We start from the raw sequence: 24,578 nt of genomic DNA, 5'->3' as shown, positions 1-24,578 counted from the left end.
GCCAGATGTAACGGGACATTTGCCTTCCAAAAAGTTCCACTTTTGTCTCATCAGTCCACAAGGTATTTTCCCAAAAGTCTTGGCAACCATTGAGATGTTTCTTAGCAAAATTGAGACGAGCCCTAATGTTCTTTTGCTTAACAGTGGTTTGCGCCTTGAAATCTGCCATGCAGGCCGCTTTGGCCCAGTCTCTTTCTTATGGTGGAGTCGTGAACACTGACCTTAATTGAGGCAAGTGAGGCCTGCAGTTCTTTAGACGTTGTCCTGGGGTCTTTTGTGACCTCTCGGTTGAGTCATCTCTGCGCTCTTGGGGTAATTTTGGTCGGCCGCCACTCCAGGAAGGTTCACCACTGTTCCATGTTTTTGCCATTTGTGGATAATGGCTCTCACTGTGGTTCGCTGGAGTCCCAAAGCTTTAGAAATGGCTTTATAACCTTTACCAGACTGATAGATCTCAATTACTTCTGTTCTCATTTGTTCCTGAATTTCTTTGGGTCTTGGAATGATGTCTAGCTTTTGAGGTGCTTTTGGTCTACTTCTCTGTGTCAGGCAGCTCCTATTGAAGTGATTTCTTGATTGAAACAGGTGTGGCAGTAATCAGGCCTGGGGTGGCTACGGAAATTGAACTCAGGTGTGATACACCACAGGTAGGTTATTTTTGAACAAGGGGGCAATTACTTTTTCACACAGGGCCATGTAGGTTTGGATTTTTTTTCTCTCTAAATAATAAAAACCATCATTTAAAAACTGCATTTTGTGTTTACTTGTGTTATATTTGACTAATGGTTAAATGTGTTTGATGATCAGAAACATTTTGTGTGACAAACATGCAAAAGAATAAGAAATCAGGAAGGGGGCAAATAGTTTTTCACACCACTGTATATATACATATTTTGTTTTACCAAACTTAGTTTTCTAATTTCTATATTTTTCCCAAAACACAAAATCTGAGAAATAAAAGTTCACTTAATTAACCCAGGAGTCCAATTAAAAACAGAAGCTGGTTGGAACAAAAACCTGCTGCCACAGGGGGGCCACAGGACCGAGTTTGGGAGCCCCTGCTCTAATCTATTACCTCCATCACAACCTGTTGCCTAATAACAAAACATTTAATATACTGCTCAAAAATATTAAAGGAACACTTTAATCAGAGTATAGCATTAAGTCAATGAAGCTTCTGGGCTATCGATCTGGTCAGTTAAGTAGCAGAGGGGGGTTGTTAATCAGTTTCAGCTGCTTTGGTGTTAATCTATACTAATAAAAGGCAAAGCCCTCACTCACTCACTCACTCACTCACTCACTCACTCACTGACTCATCACTAATTCTCCAACTTCCCGTGTGGGTGGAAGGCTGAAATTTGGCAGGTTCATTCCTTACAGCTTCCTTACAAAAGTTGGGCAGGTTTTATATCGAAATTCTACGCGTAATGGTCATAACTGGAAGCAGTTTTTCTCCATTTACTGTAATGGAGATGAGCTTCAACGCCGTGGGGGCGGAGTTTCGTGTGACATCATCACGCCTCCCACGTAATCACGCAGTACATAGAAAACCAGGAAGACCTCAAAAAGCGCTCAAGAAAACATGCATTATATAATTGAGAAGGCAGCTAAACAATAAGAAGCGGCGAGTGACATATACAACCATATTCATGAGTTCTGCTACTTCGGAAACAAAGCACGATGTAAACCTACACTTTAAATTAAGTTCATAGACAGGCTGCGCTGGCGTTTGTAATTTAGTGCCTGCCCATATAAGGCCGTCCGTCAGCGGCAATCCAATAGCAAACTGCCACGGGTAAATATTCACGGGTGAAGGACTGTGCTTATGGAGAGGAAGATGAGATGGTCAGGGTGGTGTTTGACACAAACTCAGCGAAACTGCGAGAGAAAGTTTTAAGTGCCAGGACTAAGGTAACATTAAATAAAGCTATGGACATAGCACGAGATGGCACCAGCACAGCTGGGAACCTTCGATGCAAGTACACCGAGTGGCTCACGTGAACTGACGAGTGCAGAGATAAAAGGCAACAGTTCCAAAGAGCTGAACAAAACCGAATTACACAATTGAAAAGGCAGCAAAAATATGAAGCGCCTGATAAGCATATTCATAAATGCAGCTACTGTGGAAACAAAGCACACGGTGGAAAAGTCAATGTCCCGCTAAAGGAAGACAGTGTAAAAACCCGTGCATGCAGTGTGTCAGGTCTCAGATAAAGAAGAAGACGAGCTGTTTATTGATGCAGTAAGAAACGAATCGATGAATGAAACCTGTCATCTTTACAACGATTGACAAACACGGAATGTAACTTGAACACAACACATCCTACAAATACGAACCTGATTGAAAGAAATAATGATAATCAAATCCTTGATGACAGCAACACTCAGTAACACTCACAAAACAAATACTGTATATTGACAGTCATGTTACGTTATTTTTAAAATGTTCCCTTTTCTTTTCTACCTTTTTAACACACTACTTCTCCGCTGCGATACGCGGGTATATATATATATGTATATATATATATCCCGCTCTACATACTCAAATAATGGATACTTTATTCGCCATCAATGATTGTTTTGGTAAAGCCATACTCAGTGTATTCATTAGATGAACGGTAAAAAAGTAAGAGCGAGGGGAGGATGACTCATTGAGGCATGCAGGCTGTAGTGCGCGTCAACTCTATCTGAATTGCGCGATCACATTTGAAAAAATATATCTTTTCAAGTTCTATTTAGTCCATATGTGTCAAACTCAAGGGCCGGGCCACATCCAGCCCGGCGTAATTATATCCGCCCGAGATCATTTTATATACTGTATTATTGTTATTAAAGCCGGTATATGAAGCGCTGGTAACACAATAAACTACAGATCCCATAATGCAGCGCTTAAGCTGCCTTGCCGAACACTTACCGCTTACTAGAGTTATTGCGCACTGAGTTTGCACGGCGCTTTGGTGACTTTGAAGAACAAAAAAAGTCCGTCTATATGCGGCTCGAACCTTGTGCATGTTTGGTAGCACATATCTGTGTGAGAAGCTCTTCTCAGTGATAAAGACTAACAAAACAGCACACAGGAGTCGCCTCACTGATGAGCACCTGCAATCCATCCTGAGAATCTCCACAACACAGAACCTCACAGCAAACAGAAACGAACTTGTGGCCAAAAAAAGATGCCAGGCGTCCAGCTCTAAAATAACATATGAGCAAAGACAACTGAATGATTTGATTTTTATTGCACGTAAGAGCGGAGTCAACCGTTTTAACAAACAGCGTATTGCACTGATAATGAAATAGCTGTGTGTGTATATATGTAGATATGTATGTATATGTATATATATGTTTATATATGTGTGTGTATGTATGTATATATATATATATATGTATTTGTGTGTATATATGTGTGTGTATGTATGTATATGTGTGTATATATGTGTGTGTATATATATATATATATATATATATATATATATATATATATATATATATATATATATATGACAACAACACTCATCACTCACAACAGTGACAAAACAATTACATTGACAATCAGGTTACGTTATTTTCAAAATGTTTCCTTTTCTTTTCATTGCTTCTTTAACACACTACTTCTCATGCAAGCCTGGGTATTTTGCTAGTCTATACTAATAAAAGGCAAAGCCCTCACTCACTCACTGACTCACTGACTCATCACTAATTCTCCAACTTCCCGTGTAGGTAGAAGGCTGAAATTTGGCAGGCTTATTCCTTACAGCTTACTTACAAAAGTTGGGCAGGTTTCATTTCGAAATTCTACGCATAAGGGTCATAACTGGAAGCTATTTTTCCCATATAATGTAATGGAGTCTTGAGTTGGAGATGGCCGCGGGGCGGAGTTTCGTGTGACATCATCACGCCTACTACGTAAGTACGTAGAGAACAAGGAAGAACTCCAGCGATGAGCACAAAACACCATTTCACAATTGAGAAGGCAGAAAAACATTATGAAGCAAATGATGCATATGCGGAAACAAAGCACGGCGTGAACCGTAAGTTTATATTAAATTAAGTTCATAGACAGGCTGCCACTAGCGTTTGTAATTTAGTGCCTGCCCATATAAGGCCGCCCATCAGCGGCAATCCAATACAAACACTGCCGTAAATATTCACGGTGAAGGACTGTGCTTATGCAGAGGAAGATGAGATGGTCAGGGTGGTGTTTGGCACAAACTCATTGAAACTGCGAGAGAAACTTTTAAGTGCCGGGTCTTAGCTGACATTACACGAGATGGCACCAGTACAGCTGGGAACCTTCGATGCAAGAACACCAAGCGGCTCACGGAACTGACGCAGTGCACAGACAAAAAGCAACAGTTCCAAAGAGTGCTGAACAAAAACCGAATTACACAATTGAGAAGGCAGCAAAAAAATATGAAGCGCCTTATACATACAATCATATTCATAAGTGCAGCTACTGCGGAAACAAAGCACACGGTGGAAAAAGTGAATGTCCCGCTAAAGGAAGACAGCGTAAAAAAAACCCGTGCATGCAGTTTGTCACATCACAGATAAAAAGGAAGACGAGCTGTTTATTGATGCAGTAAGGAACTAATCGATGAATGAAACCTCTTATCTTTACAACGATTGACAAACACGGAATGTAACTTGAACACATCCTACAAATACGAGCCTGATTGAAAGAAATAATGATAATCAAATCCTTGATGACAGCAACATTCAATAACACTCACAAAACAATTACTGTATATTGACAATCATGTTACGCTATTTTTAAAATGTTCCCTTTTCTTTTCATAACTTCTACTTCTCCACTGCGATACACGGTATATATATATAAATGTATATATATACCCGATCTACAATACATACTTTAGCATAGACAAGCCACACGCTGTGGCGAATTGTAGAGTCTTCGCTCTAACGCCGACATTCGAGGTTCGATTCGAGAGGGGTGTACTGACTATGTACGCTACCGATTCATTTTACCTTCGATCTCCTTGGTTTGGGACGTATGAAAAATATTAGGTTAACGCAGAATCATGTTACGCTATTTTTAAAATTTTCCCTTTCTTAGCACAAGCACAGCTGAGAAGCTTCGATGCATGTACTCCATAACGCGTTAAAAATAACGATTTAATCACACTTTCAATTCCAAGCAAACGGGAACTTTTGTCAATGCATGATTTCCTGGTACATCCATTACACTGATGCACACATCACAGCTACAAAATGTTAGAGTCGGAATAAAGCGCTTCCTACGACTGATCATTTCGACTTCCAGTAAGCCTTGATAAAAGCATGGTTTTGTGCACACTGAAAAGCAAGCAAAATTAGATGCATTACAGAAAGCGGACTTTGTGGCTCTTACTGGGGATCATTGGACTTCCGTGACCGTTAGTAATTCTAAATACATCTAATTACAAAATGTTCAATGATCACACTGTTTTAGCCTAATGTACAAAATAATTTTGGCTAATGTTACTCAGAGTTTAAAGAGTAAGCTGGTCAAATTACCTTTTATGTTTCTGACTTATTTTTTAAGAAGAAAACTGCACTTTATGGTGAAATTTTGGTTATTATTATTTAAAGACAATACTATTCTGAAAATGTACTTAAAGTACTTAAACTACCACTTTATTTTTAAGTCTGCCCAATTTTAACCAGGGATGATATTTTTGTTTCTGTTTTGAATTCAAATGCAGTTTAAAAGCTTTTTTTCAGAAATTAAAACAGCTTCAGTTTACAATATTCATGTCCATGTCTATTATTTGATTCTGTCGCCCACTAAAACCGCTTTTAAATAAAAAAAAAACATTTGCATTTGGGGCAAATTTACGTGTCTTATTACATACGATTAATCAAGATTAATTCTTACACAGCCTCTAATTAATTGGATTAATTTTTTAATCGAGTCCCACCCCTAATATATATATGTAGATATATATGTAGATTTGTATATATATGTGTATATACAGTATATATGTAGATATGTATATGTTGTATATATATATGTATATATATGTGTGTATATGTATGTATATATATATAACTGTATATATATGTGTATAGATGTGTATATATATATATTTATATATATGTTTATATGTATATATATGTTTATATATGTGTCTGTGTGTGTATATATATATATATATATGCCAGCAACACTCATGACAATTACAAAACAATTACATTAACAATCATCTTACGTTATATTTAAAATGTTTGCTTTTCTTTTTCATAACTTCTTTAACACACTACTTCTCCGCTGCGAAGCGTGGGTATTCTGCTAGTGGAATTAATAAAAGGTACACTAGAGGGGCAACAATGAGGTGACCCCCAAAACAGGAATAGATTAACAGGTGGAGGCCACTGACATTTTTCCCTCCTCATCTTTTCTGTTTGTTCACTAGTTTTGCATTTGGCTACAGTCAATGTCACTACTGATAGCATGAGGCCATACCTGGACCCTACAGAGGTTGCACAGGAAGTTCGACTTCTCCAGGATGGCACATCAATACATGCCACTGCCAGAAGGTTTGCTGTGTCTCCCAGCACAATCTCAAGGTCATAGAGGAGATTCCAGGAGACAGGCATTTACTCTAGGAGAGGTGGACAGGGCAGTAGAAGGTCCTTAACCCAACAGCGGGACCGGTATCTGCTCCTTTGGGAAGGAGGAACAGGATGAGGACTGCCAGAGCCATTAACTTGAAATCTTCAGTTAACAATAAACACAACAACGTTATAGTTACATCACAGCACAAAGAACAATAGTAACTGTATAATAGGTAACGCTGTGTCTAGGCGTCCGAAAGTCGGACTCCAAATTTCATTCTAAGAATTATTTTGAGGTTAATATAGCAAAGGAAAACTGTTCAGCTTCCGGAAAATTCTCGTCTGTTTTCATCTGGGCCTAATGCTGCAGCATCAATAGCACCCACCTTAATCCGGCCCTGCACCCCTCCAACTAATGAGAAAATCGATCATGTTCGATTTTATCCTAGCCAGTCGCAGATTCTTTGGTCTCAATTGTTAGGTATGTCACATTATGTGACTATCTTTATGGGATCATGCCTCCGACTGGCTACGATTAAGTAAATGGAGGCAATGACAGAAAGATGAGTTGTCTAATGTGACAGGAGTTTTAAGGGCTTGAGTTTCGGTTTCAGATGTACAACCACCTTGAATAAAACAGTTATATTAACTTCATTTTCTTTCTCTTCTCAAATTGTTATGTTGAAGCTGTTTTAAATAATGGAGGAGTCAGTAACAGCTCATCCAGAATTGGTAAATGTCCATGGAAGTTTAAACTAGACAGATGGCTCCTGGAGGGACAGAAGTGGTACACTTGAGACTTTTAGCACTCGTTTGAGCAGTTTGTTATTTAGTGCTCTGAAGTACATTAGTCAATCACCACATGATTCACATATTTTGCACATTAGCCGTGATTCTTTCACACATACAAGCTTAAAAAAATTAAAAAGAGCCAAATGAAAGGTTGAGAAAGCATGATTTCTCTGCCCTGCTTTATGATGACATGCCTCCGTTTTCAAAATTTCCAAAGAGGTTGCCTTGTGTTGCTTCTGTTTGATGAGCTTAGTGTCAGAAAACTAGCACAGAAGCTTTAAGGACCAGAAGAATAGACGTGGTTGTAACAAAAGCGAGGATCACATCCTGGAATGTCAATTGCACTGTTGTCACAAACCAAAACATGAGACAAAAACTGTTGTCAAAGATTTGGAGCCTGAGATCAGTAACAAGAAAAGATTTTTTTTTTACATCACCAACAAAGGTTATACAATATCTGAAGAAATGAATGCCATAGGCAACCTTGTAACCTGTTGATGATGCCAGATGTGACGCACAATTAGCTGTATACTAGCAATGGGACTCACGAAATGGTGGCACTCATATACAAAATAATAGATTTGAAAACGATGCAGTTATAAGTAGTTGTCATATCCAAAAACTGATGTCAGACTTGTCAGAATTTGCCAAGTTTAAAATATTGTAATATATACATAACATCTAATTTAGGCATGACTGTTCTGTAAAACGTACATGGGAACATCACCAGGGGCCTCATGTATAAACGGTGCGTACGCACAGAAACGTTGCGTAAGAACTTTTCCACGTTCAAATCGCGATGTATAAAACCTACACTTGGCGTAAATCCATGCACTTTTCCACGGTACCTCATGCCTTGTCGTACGCAAGTTCTCGCTTGGTTTTGCAGACTGGCGGCACCCAGCGTCAAAGCAGTGCTACTGTTCCTGTGTGGTTACACCTTATTTTCCTGACGCGCTTTATAAATACACTCGAAACTAACCGCATATTGTTTATTAGTGTAATGCATCTGATTGTAATTAACTTGTAACAATATAATGGTAGAGGGAACAGCCATAGTATTCCAAATGCCATAACTGCTTTAGCGTTGTTACTCTCACTTCTTCTTCTTCTTCTTCTTTCAGCTCCTCCCGTTAGGAGTTGCCACAGCGGATCATCTTTTTCAATATTACTCTCACTGCACGACTCGGAGTATTTATATCACTATATCTGAGTGTGAATCACAGCAGCAGCTGATCGGAAAGAGAATTATCGGTATACAGTTTCATGGACACGCTACCTCAGACACGGCAAAACGTTTTAAAGCCTTTCCTGTATGGACCTCGCGGTTCAGAAACAGAAACGATATCATTTATAAGGTGAAATTCAGCAAAATATGTTTATTAAATTATACAGATAAAACTTTAACTTCATTTAAATAATCTATATTCTTCACTGGGAGTGTCGTTAAGGATAGAATAATTAAACATGTACTACGACGATATTTCAATGTTCTTTAAACGTTTTGAAGAATCGGCGCTAAGCTTACAGATGGCTTAACGTCTATTACAGAGCTCATTGTATGGCGATCGGTTACTTGGGGAAAGAAAAGCACTGACTGCAGTGACGGCTACGCCAATATATATTGAATATAAAACAGAAAGAGAAAATAACAACACAGCTGAAAATACAGCGACAAATTTCGGCAAAAGTTAAATGCTTGTGTCATGAGCACGAGGCGGCTAAGCAGTGTCTGCAACGGACATAGCCTTCCACCGTGCATAAGCTACCTTACTGACGGGCGGGCGAAGGAGCCACCGATTCTTCCTCTGCCCAGTGCCACCACAAGCCTAGAGCCGCCCCGATTGTACTGCTGCAATAAATTATTTCATCGAAGTGAAACACATGTTTAATAACGTGCTTTAACTCCTATCATCATGAAAATGATATCAATGATACATCTCAGTATTTTAGTTATTCAGAGAACTGTAATATCACGAATGTAATGGATTCTGTGTCCAGTTGGAGGAAGAGAGCCGGTTTAAGAAGCAAGTAGTGATTCACACACACAGGCACATAGAAGATCAAATACAAAACAAAGCATTTAATGTGCTACTTTAATTACGATGTGATTTGAGAAACTGGTTAATTAAAGATTTTAAGATGAAGTTTATGATGTTCTACTTTAATGACAAAATAAACTACGTGATTAAAGTGGAAATTTCGAGATTGAAGTTGACATTTCGTGCTTTTTCCCCACCATGTGCCTTTTTTCTCTGTACCCTAATAAGCTTTCATATGACACTCAGACAGTGGGCTACAACTCGGCTTTTCACGGCGACTTTGATATGTGACTTCTTTTTATTTCCGGCACTGTGCGATTTGTGAATGTGAGCTTTCAAGTTTCTCCAACACGCTATGTCACTCGATCAACTTCCTTTTGTTGATTATACCACGGTTTATTTGAACAAATAGTATGTTTTTCGTTTGCCTCCACTTGGTATTCGCTGAAATTCTTATTTTCCCCCGTGCTTTTCCCATTGTCTTTTCACAGAAGGCTGCGCTTAAGGGCGATTTATATTGATTTGCATATTCAAATAGGCGTAATTCTGGGAGGATTTGGGGCGTTACATAATGCGCGTGCACGAGCGCTAGTTTTCACGCTGATCGGGATTTATGTAGCGGAAGAACGTGGAAGTTGGAGTACGCACAGATTCCTGCATCTGGATTTTTCTGTGCGTAAACACATTTCAGCTTTTGTGCTTACGTCATGTTATAGTGCGAGTTCTACGCACGGCGTTATACATGAGGCCCCAGGTGACAAGTGACAAACCTTTTTTTATTTCAATATAACTTTCGTGTACCTGAACGTTTTGGATTATAATAATCTCAAAGCTTCGGAAGCCTGAATTTTTCTTGTTCTATCATGACTGTATGCATAAGCAAAAGAAGTATACCTTGAAAATTAGAAGTATAAAAAAAAGCAAAACTGCAAAACTACTAGATTTACACCAAAGCAATCATGGGTAAAATGTTCCCCGACTTTCTGAAGAAGGCAGTCTGCTACTGTTTCAATTTGCCTTCTGAAAAGGAAAAACACGAGCATCCTAACATAGCCTATAGAACTCGAAAAACGACTTTGATGTTACTACTAAATTAATGTATGTATGAAGATAATTTAGTTTAAGTTAGTGCATCCCACACTATTTTGACGTAAGATCCCTGCATTATTGCACCAGATGTTGCTGAGTTCAGCTCTGGTGGCCTGCAATCACAAATTAAACCAAGCAGATAAGAAGAAGACAGACAAATGGATGGAGGAATGCCATTTACATGAGCTTCACAGCTATTTCTGTGTTTTAGTAAATGTATAAAATGCTGGTCCCTTTAGCCTTTGAATGGAGCTACTCTTACTGTTCTTTTTTATCATATTTTTGGTGGCATCATGACAAGACTATTTTCCAATCGCCATTTAGTGTTGTTTTGTTTTATTGCTGGCAATGACACCTGTTAATGGTCACCGGGTAATTGGTGGCACGACATGTGACGTTGCAGTTTTATATCATTATTTAAGATTGTGTCACGGTGATCCTGGCGTCAGTGTTTTTGAATAAAAAATAAATAAATCTTCTTTTTGTGAGTGGTATTAACTATTTACAAGAAAAGATAATGAGGTAGGCAGGATTTTTTGGCTAGGAACATTCTGAGCATTCCATCCATTATCCAACCCTCTATATCCTAACTACAGGGTCATGGGGGGGTCTGCTGGAGCCAATCCCAGCCAACGCAGGGCGCAAAGCAGGAAACAAACCCCGGGCAGGGCACCAACCCAGCGCAGGGCACGCACACACCAAGCACACACTAGGGACAATTTAGGATCACCAATGGACCTAACCTGCATGTCTTTGGAAAGTGAGAGGAAACCCACGCAGACACGGGGAGAACATGCAAACTCCACGCCGGGAAAACCCGGGAAGTCAACCCAGGTCTCCTAACTGTGAGGCAGCAGCACTACCCACTGTGCCACTGTGCCGCCCCATTCTGTGTATTATTTTTCATTGAAGTTTTGTTTCTCGACATTCAAGCATCCTGACGTTCTTGTTTGGACTTTGACCAGTTTAAACACCACACTTTGCTTTGCCCCTTTTGATGCCATATTTTACTGGTCCAGCCTAACTACATTTATTAAAATTTTTGCCAGCAAATCAACCCACTGCACCACTTTTGACCACTTGGTTGCTTTTCCCAGATGGCTACGCTTCCTTGTTCTCTCCAAACTAAGTTCATAAGAATAACCAGATGTCCCATAACTTTAGGTAGCAGGAGCATCTGGCACAGTATTTTTTGTATATGTCTATAGGTGATTTCTGAAAGTTTTTGCTTAGACCCAATCAATGGGATGTTAATTAAACTGCTCCATCTCTTGCTGTTTTTAGTAGCCTTTCCACTAGCGAGTTCACAGTTTAACTCAACCAATGCCCCTAAGCCTGAACCCTTAATTATCTATCCACATCCCATTCTGTGTTGTCTTCCTGTAGCTTTGACATTTTTTGTCATCAGACAGTGAAGGGAAATTTTGAGTTGCATTACATGCTAGAGTAAATCTCTCTAGATTATTTCCTTCACAGTGTTACAAATATCGCTTGATATTTCCTATGTTTGGTTACTAATCAATAAGACGTTACCGTATTCATGTACTCCTTCCAGGTTATGATGTGCATGGCCAGTTTGGGCTTTGTGTCATTCATCTGACTCTCATTTTCAACATATTACAAAAGATTGGTGATAGTTGTCCACCCATCAAGAGTTAAGCACAAAAGTGGTGTTGGCATATCCAGGGCAGGTTTTATTTTAAGTGTAACAAGGTGTCTGGTCAATGGAGTAAATAATGAGTGCTGACTTGACACTCTCTGGCATGAAGTACTCATCAACTCAAGCCCCTTTTTTTGGCTAAATGGCACCACTTTAAAGTTAAACTTTTTATCACTCATATATTCTTTGCTTCACTACAGACAGCAGGAGTTGAAATGCCCGTGATCTTATGGATGCTAGCAGAACTCATCAAATTTGAAACAAATTAAGTCTTGGAAATGGGAGGCAGGCCTGTGACCCTGAGGCAAATAATCTCATGCCAATTTGCTACTTAAAATGCTCACCTAAGGCAAGCTGAGGATCATTAGTGCGGCTCTCTGGGTTCTTCCTTTTCTCTTATTAGCTTGGGGCTACATTTTCCACACTGTGTCCATCCAACTTTCCTTTCTGTATCTCCTACAGTATGCGCGTTACCAGCAGTATGGAGCAGAGGAGTACGTGCTGCAGATGGGAGGCGTCTTGTGTCCTAAACCAGGTTGCGGAGCGGGCCTTCTTCCAGACGCAGGAGAGAGGAGAATTGAATGTGAAAAAGGAAATGAAATCGGGTGTGGGGTAAGAATGACTCCCCTAAACACAGCTTTCGTAGAGCTGCCAGAAATAAGCTATGTAACATTCACAATTATATTTCATGTTAAGATTACCTTTCACAGAATGTATGCTGAAAATGAAAATGCTAATGACTCACACTCAAGGTACTCACACACTGAAATATAATGAGCATATTTATTACGTAAATTAAGAATTAGCAGTGGAAATGTATTTTTATGATTAGTGAGGCTGCTTCTTATAGAAAATTATTTGTGACAAAATTAAATGCAATCCAATGTGTTAACTACATTGCAGTGCAATGCATATGCATGTGGTGCATTTCATTTTGGGATTGTTTTATCATGTGTGGCAAGTGGCTGGGGATGGCACCCAGCCAGGATGCCCAGAAGGACCTCCTCCAGAACACAAGGGGGTGACCGCCCTGGTGGCTTTGTGAACCACGGGAACAGAGCTTAGAAACTCAACCCTTTAGGGGCCCGTAGTCACCACCGGGGGCGCCCAGTTGCCTGAGGAGCCCTGGCCCTCAGCATTTCCGCCACACCCGGAAGTGCTGGGGGAAAAAAGACCAGGGACACCCGGAGTGCTTCCGGGTGCTCAGCCAGCACTTCTGCCACACCAGGGAGGGCCGACGGAAGGCTATCGGGAGGCACCTGGAGCTCGTCCGGGTGAGGATAAAAGGGGCCGCCTCCTTCCATTCAATGGCTGGAGTTGGGAGGAAGAAGGGCAGAACTCGTAAGGAGAGGAGTGGAGGCGGACCAGAGAAAGAGAGGCATTGTGAAAGGCCTGGACTTTGGGGGTGAAAGTGGGTTGTGTGTTGCTTCACTTTGTAAATATGGATCGTGTAAATAAACGTGTGTTGGGTGAACCATCGGTGTCCGCCTGCCTGTGTCTGGAGTGTTTCACACACGTGTCTAAATTAAAAACATATCAACCAAATAACAGATCGCTTTTTTACTTTGGCACGTCATTTTTATTTAAATTTAATATGCATTCCAAAAAAATATTGCACTTTAATTCATGTCAACGAATTACGTGTTATAACTAAAAGCAAAAGAAATGTATTGCATTTTGCTTAGTGCCTTCTTGGAGTGGATTGCGTTTCGATTAATGACCATGCATTAAACTACAGTGGTGTGAAAAACTATTTGCCCCCTTCCTGATTTCTTATTCTTTTGCATGTTTGTCACACAAAATGTTTCTGATCATCAAACACATTTAACCATTCGTCAAATATAACACAAGTAAACACAAAATGCAGTTTTTAAATGATGTTTTTTATTATTTAGGGAGAAAAAACAAATCCAAACCTACATGGCCCTGTGTGAAAAAGTAATTGCCCCCTTGTTCAAAAATAACCTAACTGTGGTGTATCACACCTGAGTTCAATTTCCGTAGCCACCCCCAGGCCTGATTACTGCCACACCTGTTTCAATCAAGAAATCACTTAAATAGAAGCTGCCTGACACAGAGAAGTAGACCAAAAGCACCTCAAAAGCTAGACATCATGCCAAGATCCAAAGAAATTCAGGAACAAATGAGAACAGAAGTAATTGAGATCTATCAGTCTGGTAAAGGTTATAAAGCCATTTCTAAAGCTTTGGGACTCCAGCGAACCACAGTGAGAGCCATTATCCACAAATGGCAAAAACATGGAACAGTGGTGAACCTTCCCAGGAGTGGCCGGCCGACCAAAATTATCCCAAGAGCGCAGACCACTGTTAAGCAAAAAGAACATTAGGGCTCGTCTCAATTTTGCTAAGAAACATCTCAATGATTGCCAAGACTTTTGGGAAAATACCTTGTGGACTGATGAGACAAACGTTGAACTTTTTGAAAGGCAAATGTCCCGTTACATCTGGCGTAAAAGGAACACAGCATTTCAGAAAAAGAACATCATACCAACAGTAAAATATGGTGGTGGTAGTGTGATGATCTGGGGTTGTTTTGCTGCTTCAGGACCTGGAAGGCTTGCTGTGATAGATGGAACCATGAATTCTACTGTCTACCAAAAAATCCTGAAGGAGAATGTCCGGCCATCTGTTCGTCAACTCAAGCGATCTTGGGTGCTGCAACAGGACAATGACCCAAAACACACCACCAAATCCACCTCTGAATGGCTGAAGAAAAACAAAATGAAGATTTTGGAGTGGCCTAATCAAAGTCCTGACCTGAATCCAATTGAGATGCTATGGCATGACCTTAAAAAGGCGGTTCATGCTAGAAAACCCTCAAATAAAGCTGAATTTCAACAATTCTGCAAAGATGAGTGGGCCAAAATTCCTCCAGAGCGCTGTAAAAGACTCATTGCAAGTTATCGCAAACGCTTGATTGCAGTTATTGCTGCTAAGGGTTGCCCAACCAGTTATTAGGTTCAGGGGGCAATTACTTTTTCACACAGGGCCATGTAGGTTTGGATTTTTTTCTCCCTAAATAATAAAAACCATCATTGAAAAACTGCATTTTGTGTTTACTTGTGTTATATTTGACTAATGGTTAAATGTGTTTGATGATCAGAAACATTTTGTGTGACAAACATGCAAAAGAATAAGAAATCAGGAAGGGGGCAAATAGTTTTTCACACCATTGTAAATGCGATCAAATGACCAATCAGAAGGTCGGACAAGGGGCATCAGCGGTTGGGGTAAGAGGCGTTCCACCTCCACATGTTTCTGTGTTCTGTCTGCAAGCATAGCTTCATTAGTGCGGAGTTATGAAATAATGAGAAGTACTGCATATTCTAGGTCTCGCTGAAAATGTTTACTCTTATGTCAAGTTGTGCTTGCCTTATTTTATATTGTTCTGTTCTTTTTTTGATAGTCCTTAGATACATCAACAAGTTTAGCAGTAGCTGGTACTGTCATCCCCACATGCAAGTATCTAAGAACCATATTTAGGACAATATTAGTGTATGGACATCCCAGTTGATGATCTACATAATCGTCTGTGGCTGCCCTTGAGGACATTAGCTCTTGAATACATTCTGAGGATATACAGTAACCAGTGGAAATTTTACTCCTCTTGCTGAGATATATACTTAATCAGCTCCGCTTTCTCCATATTTAGGACAGGGTGAAGTCATTCACGATTGGAACGTCTCTCACCACAACCGTTGATGCCCTTTTCTCTTCCTTTGGATGCTGATTGGTCATTTGATTACATTCAGTATTGGCCTGATTAATGCAAATGATCTTAACTTGATATACAATACACTCTGAGCCGCTAAGCGAAATGCAATATGTTTACTTTGTCAGTTATGACAAGAAATCTAGGGACGTGATTTAAAATTTAATGCGCTTCTGTATTGCATTTTAAACTAACCAAAAAAATCGGGTGCCGTGGTGAAATGCAGTTGATCATTTGGTTGATATGTTTTTAACTATAAAACTGTGCCAAAATTAAATGCACCACATGCATATACAGTACATTGCATTGCATTGTTAATTTAATTTAACTTAATTTTGACCCGTATAATTCTTCATAGCTTCAACCACTTATGCACCTAGCCCAAAGACCTGCATCCTTACTGTATTTATTTGCTATAACAAAAAGCAATATGTGATCACCATAAGTGTGCATGAAGCTATGGGAAAAACACATACTGATGTTTAATAGTCGCTGATCTTTCCTGTAATAGAAATGGGATATTGGAAACGGGGATAAATGACATGCGATGAAATTAAACATATCTGGTTAGAGTTCTTTACACTTTTTTCCCCTGACCCTTTAATATAAACTGTAGCAGTTTTTTCCATTTTCATTTTTAAAGCTAGTTTAACACTAGAGGTGTGCTGTTCCATTTCTCTTTTCAGCTGAGCAGCTATTCAGTGCATCTACTTTACTGCTGGAAGCGAGTATTTGTGTAAATGGTATGAGCACATTTAGATTTCCTAGGAGAACAGTAAATGATTTCAATTTCCATTAAAGAAGATGTAATTACGCATTAATTATTATGCAGTTACTGCATTATGTAATTTAATTGGATATGCAATTAAAGATTAAGAACATGTTTTCACTTAACAGCATCAGTGATTAATTATTTAGTTCCAGCATGTTTGTACTTGTATAATATTCAAATGTTCATTATTATTAAATAAGACATGTGAAAGATAGATCCTGGTGCACTCACGGGAGGGCACTCAGTGCGGCCCTACCCAGGTGGCAATGAGCAAGCAAGCGGCAGAGAAGGCCGTTCACAAGTCTGACATGACTGTGGCTCCAAGACATGGCAGAACACATGACACAAATAGCTGATTGCTTTGATCTCTTAATGCAAATCACGCTGTTTGGGAGAAAAGAAGGCTTGATTCCAGCATTGTAATCACACGGCATGCAGCTTAGGAAATCAGTTCAGAACCAAGCAGGCTTAAAATGCCAGAACAAGGGCACATGTGCATGTAAAGTAGGAGAAGTGCATCAGCTTTAGATGTCACATTGGCAACCCCAGACACTCTTTAGCAGGGGCTCCGAGAAAAGCTTCTCTCCAGTTCATCTGAGCCACAAGTTTCTAGGAGCTTACAAACCACTCTGTTATTTGCACTTTTTAATGCACTCTCGAAGTTCAAATTAGGAAAAAAAAAAAAGATTAGTTTAGCTTCAGTGGCAGAAAAGCTTTTAAATGAACTATACTGTTACATTGGTGGGGCTTTTGTAGCCTGTACTGCATTTTATGGTCTGTTTGATTCATGCTGTAACATTAATGCGTAAAAGAAACAATATTGGGTCTTTTCAAACCTTAGGGAAATATTTCTCTTCATTTTGTCAGTTCTATGCCAGGGGCAAAGGCACAAGAGCATGAAGCCACTTAGCAATATTATCTGACTTGTCAGCATTTGTGTCAGTGGGTGGTGGCTCAATACCAAGGCACTCCCCCCACCCGGGTCACGCCAGTGAATGAATGTGCCCAACAGCCATTTAACCAAGCGCTCTCTCACAGACTCACCCCAGTGTGATTAATGCTTTCATTTCTTTCTTTTTTTTTTTTTTGCTTTTCCAGTAATTCGGAAAAGTAGCTCATGTTGTCATTGTAAAAAGCTCAAAACTTCCTGAGTGGTGTTATTTGTTGGGCTGAAAATTGCATTGGACGAGTGGGTGATGGGGAAGTTAAATTAGAATTTAGGGATTTCATGGAGTGCCTCTTAAGATATCTTGACATGAAATGTACAGTAGAAGTCTGAAAATGAGTCCGTTTGAGGGTGGTTCAGAATGCTTCTGATACAAAGATGCTAAATACATTGATGGTGGGCCGATCCTGCGGCCTTTGAGAGGGGGGTCGTGGTTTACAGTTTGTCACTTGTGTTACCTGAAGCTTTTCCTTTCCGTTGCTAGCTTTTGTTTAGTTTGCAAGCCATATTTTTGTGTATGGGGGCTTGTCCCTTAACTGGGAGTGGAGCATTCAGTCGAATTTCATGTGCTAATTGGAATTGAGTAGGTAGGTCTGGTCTGTTTTAGGATGTTATGTAGTTCTTTTCAAAATATCTGAAAATGACTTTTTCGATAACTGAAGTTACATTGATGAGTGGAGTTGTGATGTGCAAAACCAAAACTGATTTATTACTCCAAAATGGTTCAGCTGGTATTAATGAATTTGCAACATTGTTTAGTTTTGTCCCTGCTTACAGTGATGGTGACATTCCAACTCAGTGATTCATAGAAAAAATGTCAGGGAGTGAGTGGGTGGATGTGATGGGGGACGAACACAAGAATTTGCTTATTACTCAAAAATTCACAAATTTTGTATTCACATTACTATTCATGCAATTTAAATCATGTGCTTCATGGACTTTCAATGATTTCATTGGGGAGTAGTAAAGGGAAGACCAACACCACAAATCCACAAATGATTCCAAAGCCGCTGAGTTTGACGTTAATGAAACGTTGCATGGATATTAGAGTTAGCCCAACTGAGCATATGGTGTTTCACAAGTCTAACCATGTATATGGGGTTCAGTAGACAGAACAACACAAAACTGGTACTTTTGGCCAGCTTATATATATGCCATATCAGTGATTCAGTTATTCTGCAAGCCATCCAGTTTATCAATGCAGGATTAAACATCTATTAGAGAAACCACAGCCAACCAGGAAATACAAACATTATCCAAATGCTAACTGTGCTAACCATTTAAGATGGGATGAAATCTAAGTAACCAACATAGACCTCAGCATTAACATTTACAAAGCACCATCTATTGAAATTTATTTTGTGATGCATGTAGAAATAAAAAAAGCATTGGATTGATCATTCCATCAAATGGTGCATCACAATCATTTGTGGTAATAAATTGCATTACTACAAATGTTTCTGATGTGCCACCAGTTCAAATTACAAATGCAATGCATATTTTTCTGTGATATGCTATTTGGTATGGGATTCATAAAAGCAGTGTTAATGTTTGTGATATACCATCTGGTGGAATGACAAATGCAATGCAGTTTATTACTAGAGATGTTTGTAATGGACCATCTGTTGGAATGACAGAGACATAGCAACCAGAACAGACACACAGACACTCAGACACGTATCCTTTTTATTTAAGACGGATACCCAGGCAAAGGCTGGAACCTAGCTAGTACAGGATGTACTGTATATATAATAATAATTCTTTGCATTTATATAGCTCTTTTCTCACTACTCAAAGCACTCAGCAATTACAGGTTAAGGGACTTGCTTATGGGCCCAACAGAGCAGGGTCCTTATTGGCATTTACAGGATTCGAACCGGCAACCTTCCGATTGCCAGTGCAGATCCCTAGCCTCAGAGCCATATTCCCTCCATGAAGCCTATGAAGGTTCTACATCTGGTATGGGATGGTAGTAAATCACAGAGCACAAACATGAAAAACTCACATTGGGCCTATTTAGAGTCACCAGTTAACCAAGAATGAGGAGGAAAGCCCAAACAAAAATTAATTCAATGTACAAAAGTCGCTGAGTGATCAGGCACAGAGCTCAACACACGTATGGCACATTGGTACACATCGCCACTCCAAGGATATATCAACATTTTAAATTTTAAAGTAGTATTTGCATATGCATTAACACAACAACTGCAGCATAGACAGGGGAAATGACAAGACCCATGGAATCTATAGAGGTCTCTGGTATAAAAGAGGCACAAATATTGTTGGAATAGTAATTACAACATTCTCAAATTCAATTTGTATGTTTTATCTATACAGCACTTTTCTATTTTGCAACACTTTAGTGTTCCCAATATGATTGCTACTGTTAAATTTGATTTACGCACAAAATATATAAGGGCAGTGCGTTAAAAAAATGGGCCAAGGGCAAAAATATGCCATTGTTCAAGGATGTTCAGTTTAAACCATATCTAGTATAAATAAGAGAGCACATTAACTGTGTTTTGACAGGCTTAACACACTTCATTAATGCCAGCTCTCTAATAGAGAATGAAACTTGTCTATAAACACTATTGATGCGCTCAGTATCATATCCTTTGTTAGAAAATTGTAGCTTCATGTCTCTGGTGAGTCTAATAAAATCATCACAACTATATAATGTAGGAAACAGTTTATTAATAAAACAGCCTAGGCAAACCTGGAGGCATGTAATAAGGTATTCTAGTCCATGGGGTTTCAAAATAAAGACAAATTGGATGAGTCACCTGTAATGGTTACATACTGTATACAGTAAATGTTGTATGTACTATAAATATAAGTATGGACAAATTTGTTGGTATAGCTCATTGAAAAAGTTCTGTATGCCTCCAGAAAAGTGATGAAATGAAAAGTGACCGTCCCTTGTATACCTGCATGCCTTTGATATTTCACTGAGTAAAGCAAGCCAAGTGAGGAATGAGATCAAGTATTGTTTATTCTACAAAGATATTCTAAAATGGCTTTGGCACATTACTCCTAGAAAAGATCAGAAATAATTATATTAAGAGTGATTTTTCAAACTAGTTGTTTTCTTAATTCACCTCCAACCATGCAATCAGACCTTCAACCTATTTAAATGGAGAAAAATGGTCACTCCGCTGTTTGGTCTGATTGTGTGCCCCACACTGAACATGGACCAAAGAGAGAGTTGTCTGGGGAGATAAAGAAAAAAAAAAATATGAACACACGTTAAAGGCAAAGGCTGGAAGACCATCTTTAATTACAGCTTGATGTTCCTGTGACAACAGTTAGAAATATTATTAAGTAGTTTAAGGTCCATGAAACTGTAGCCTATCTCCTTGGATGAGGCAACAAGAGGCAAATTGAACCCATCATGGAAAGAAACATAGTTAGAATTGTACACAAAAAGGCAAGGACAACTTCCAAACAGAAACAAGCTGAACTCCAAGGTCAAGGTCCATCAGTGTCTTATCGCACTTCTTGAGTGACAGTAGACTCAATGGAAGAAGATCTCAGAGGACTCAGCTGTTGAAAGAAAAATATACAAAAAAACAGACTGGAATTTGCTAAAATGCCATTGACAAGCTACAACATTTTTAGGAGAATGTCTTTTGGGCAGATGAGACACAACTGAAGCTTTTTGGCAAGTCACATTATGTGTCCACAGATGAAAATATTAAGCTTCCAAAGAAAAGAACACCATGCCTACTGTAAAACATGGAGGAGAGTCAGTTGTGTTTTTTTGCTGTGTCTGGCATGGGGTGCCTAGAGTCTGTGCAGGAAACAATGAAATCTCAAGACTATCAAGACATTCTGGAGTGAAATTTACTGCGTGGTTGTTTGAAAGCTCTGTTTCAGTCACATGTCATGGATCACAATCGGATAATGAGCCAAAATACACACTGAAGAATAGCTCAGAACAAAATATTGGACTATTCTGAAGTGGCTATCTATGAGCCCTGATTTCAGTCTCATCGAACATCTATGGAAAGAACTGAAACATGCAGTCTGGAGAAGACCCCTTCAAACCTGACACAGCTGGAGCAGTTTGCTCAGGCTAAGGGGTAAAACTACCTAATGACAGGTGCAGAAGTCTCATGAAGAGCTCCAGGAATCGCTTATTTGCAGTGCAAACTCTAAAAGTTGTCCAACAAAATATTTGGTTAAGGGTCCCATCATGTTTGCCCATTTTCATTTGGGTTATTATATATTCTGTTCAATCAAAACTCTAAAGCAAAGTCTGATTTTTGTTATGTACAGAGTAAACAATGGTAGCTGCCAATTGCTTTTGTCAGTTTCAAGTTTCTTCAGAGACAATTGTGGGTTCGTTTTTTTCATGGAGGTGTACCAACAAATTTGTAACAAATCTGTAAATGTCCAACTAAGGTGAGGGACACAGAGGTTGGAAAAAGAATGCAATTCAGTTCAGGATTATCATCAAATCGTATCACAAAACATCATCCAATAAGAAGGTTAAAAGGAAATGATCTGCCTGCCTGCTAAATTAGCACTAATAGAACAAAATGTGACATTCATAACAAGACCTCAGGTTTTATTTGAGAGCTGATCAAAACGTTTTGAGTCTAACCTATTTAAAAAACCAGCAGTTAAACCAAACATCATTCATTTTTAAGGACAAGAGAAGACTAGAACATTCTATTAAATCTGTTATAATGTTCGTAAAGTTTTCCAATTCCCCTCAAAAAATCATTTCATCTTCCTCATGCAACCACTTTTTTGCACCTGACTTCTTGATCATTTCCACAGTATGTTCCACTGTGTTAGACCTTCAGATGAGGGAGCAAATAATCCCACAGGGCCAGTTCTGGAGAATACTGAGAGAACAGCATCCCTTTGAATTCACCAATGCTGAGCAGCCTTTCAAACCCATGCAGAGTGAGATGGTCGACAGCTTTCCTTGCCACGTTCCTCTGATTTAATCTTATCTTATTTTCTGAAACTGATTTTCCTGGTGAAGGTCACAGTGACATCAGGCCAAGTAGGTCAGCCCAGACTTGTATGTCCCCAGCTACAGATTCCACTCTTTATGTGGAATTCCCAGGCATTCCCAAGCCAGTTGAGAGATATAATCCCTCCAGCTTATCCTTGCTCTGCTGCAGGGTATCCACCCAGTGGGATATGCCTGGCTCAGGTCTAGGGGGAACCACCAGGGGGTATCCTTACGATATTCCCAAACCTTCTGAAATGGATCCAGAGGAACAGTAGCTCTACTCTGAGACTCTCTTGAATCTCAGCCCAGCCACCCTTTAAAGAAACCTCTTTTTTGTCGCTTGTTCCCACTATCCGTTTCTTTCCTTCATTACCCACAGCTCATGATCATACATGAGAACAGGAGTGTAGATTGACTGGCAAGCCAAGAATTAATCTAATGAGTTTTGTCTTTAGACTCTGCTTCACCACCACAGACTGGTAGGGCACCTGCAGAACATCTGCCGCCACTCCAAATTTCACTTTTGATTATGATAGCATTATGTTCAGAAATAAAATGAATAAATTCTGAAGCAATGCTGGCCATCAGCTCACAGCAGTATATGTCACTTGCACTGCTTCATCTTTAGAAAATTTGGTATGAACAGATGCAGTACAGAGTAATCAGAAGATAAATAGATAAGTAGGGCTATTTGTTGTCATATTCACATCAAATCTGAAGAACCTCTCTAGAATTTCCTACAACCCTTACTACTTGGTCAATCACATCAAGGTCAATCAGATAACCATGCAGAGATATAGATGGATAAAACCAACAGAAATGGAGTAAGAGAAAACTGATTTGGACTCTCTCAAGCTAAAAATGTTTTTTGAGTTAGAAAGAAAGCTGTAGTAGATCTGAGACTTCGCACAGGTTTATCAGTGCTCTCTTTAACTCTGTTTATTAAGAATTTCAAAAACAAATGACATCACTTTTCTACATAGTCGCCTTCCTTTGCGATGCAATTGTCCCAGCATCATACCAACTTTTAAATGCCATCAGCAAAAAATGTTTTTGCTTTCACTGTTTCCAACAAAAATATAAAATTGCGGAAACTTTTTGAACGTGCCTCATATTTCCTCGTGCACATACAAGGCTGTTTCTCCATTCTCGACTTGAAGAACTTGGTGGAGACCACCTCAGACCTTTGGCTCTTAGTCCAGCATTGTGTCTATACAACACTATTGCAAAAGCAGACATCAGTGTTTACAATCCACTTATCATGACATTGTTTGTTACCACACAAAAAAACAATATCCAAAAGTGAAAAAGAAGAAAACACTGCATTTAGGCACTTTAATGATATTTCATGGAGGGCTTCACTAACAATTAGTTGACACCATCATGCTACAGAAACATGCTCACACAATAAAGGTTCAATTACCATTGCATAAATGTGAAATGGTCACTTGAATGCAGCTGTGAGACTGAAATTATTTCAAAAGTTAAAAGCCTTCCAAGAAAATTAGGTCATCATTTTCCATTTCATTAATTCCTGTGTTTCTTAAATCTCTGCTTATGCTTTTATTTTAATGTTGACAAACAGACCTGTGTCATAAGTCATGTTTTAGCCTTCATTTTGCCAATAGCATTGTCTACATTTTATTCTTTCCAGAAACAATTTGAAAGCACAAAGCAGAGCTAATTAAAAAACATATGGCCTGTAGTTTGGCTCTGAAGACAAGAATAAATAGTGGCTTGATTTCTTATGATTGTAAACACATTAGCAATGCTTAAAATGTGCTTAATTTAATCTATAAAATGTACTAGATATATCCATAATCAATACAATGCTTTGGTTTTGCTTTATAATAAAGTTTTATTTAATTACATGTCACAAATGGTATGCTGCGCAAGAGTCCCATACAGTTCCAAAAATGCCATCCAGAGGGGGATATCCCATCAAAAAGCCCTGGCTAGCAATACAGAGGGCCTCATAGAATCTTTATATAATAAAAGATTTATTGTTAACGAATACTCTC

General features: G+C 39.2%; 1 protein-coding gene across 1 annotated transcript in view; it reads left to right on the top strand.

Annotated features, from left to right (window-relative positions):
• Positions 1 to 24,578, top strand: part of prkn (parkin RBR E3 ubiquitin protein ligase) — a 1,158,643-nt gene that overhangs the window by 1,002,219 nt on the left and 131,846 nt on the right. Inside the window, exon 9 of the mRNA XM_039738446.1 lies at positions 12,601 to 12,750. Coding sequence (XP_039594380.1) covers positions 12,601 to 12,750 — 150 coding nt within the window. The remainder of the gene's footprint in view (positions 1 to 12,600; positions 12,751 to 24,578) is intronic.

Source organism: Polypterus senegalus, chromosome 16, assembly GCF_016835505.1.
Source record: "Polypterus senegalus isolate Bchr_013 chromosome 16, ASM1683550v1, whole genome shotgun sequence".
NCBI classification, from domain to species: Eukaryota; Metazoa; Chordata; class Cladistia; order Polypteriformes; family Polypteridae; genus Polypterus; species Polypterus senegalus.
The sequence above is the reverse complement of the archived record's forward strand: the minus strand, read 5'-3'. Positions and strand labels throughout refer to the sequence as shown.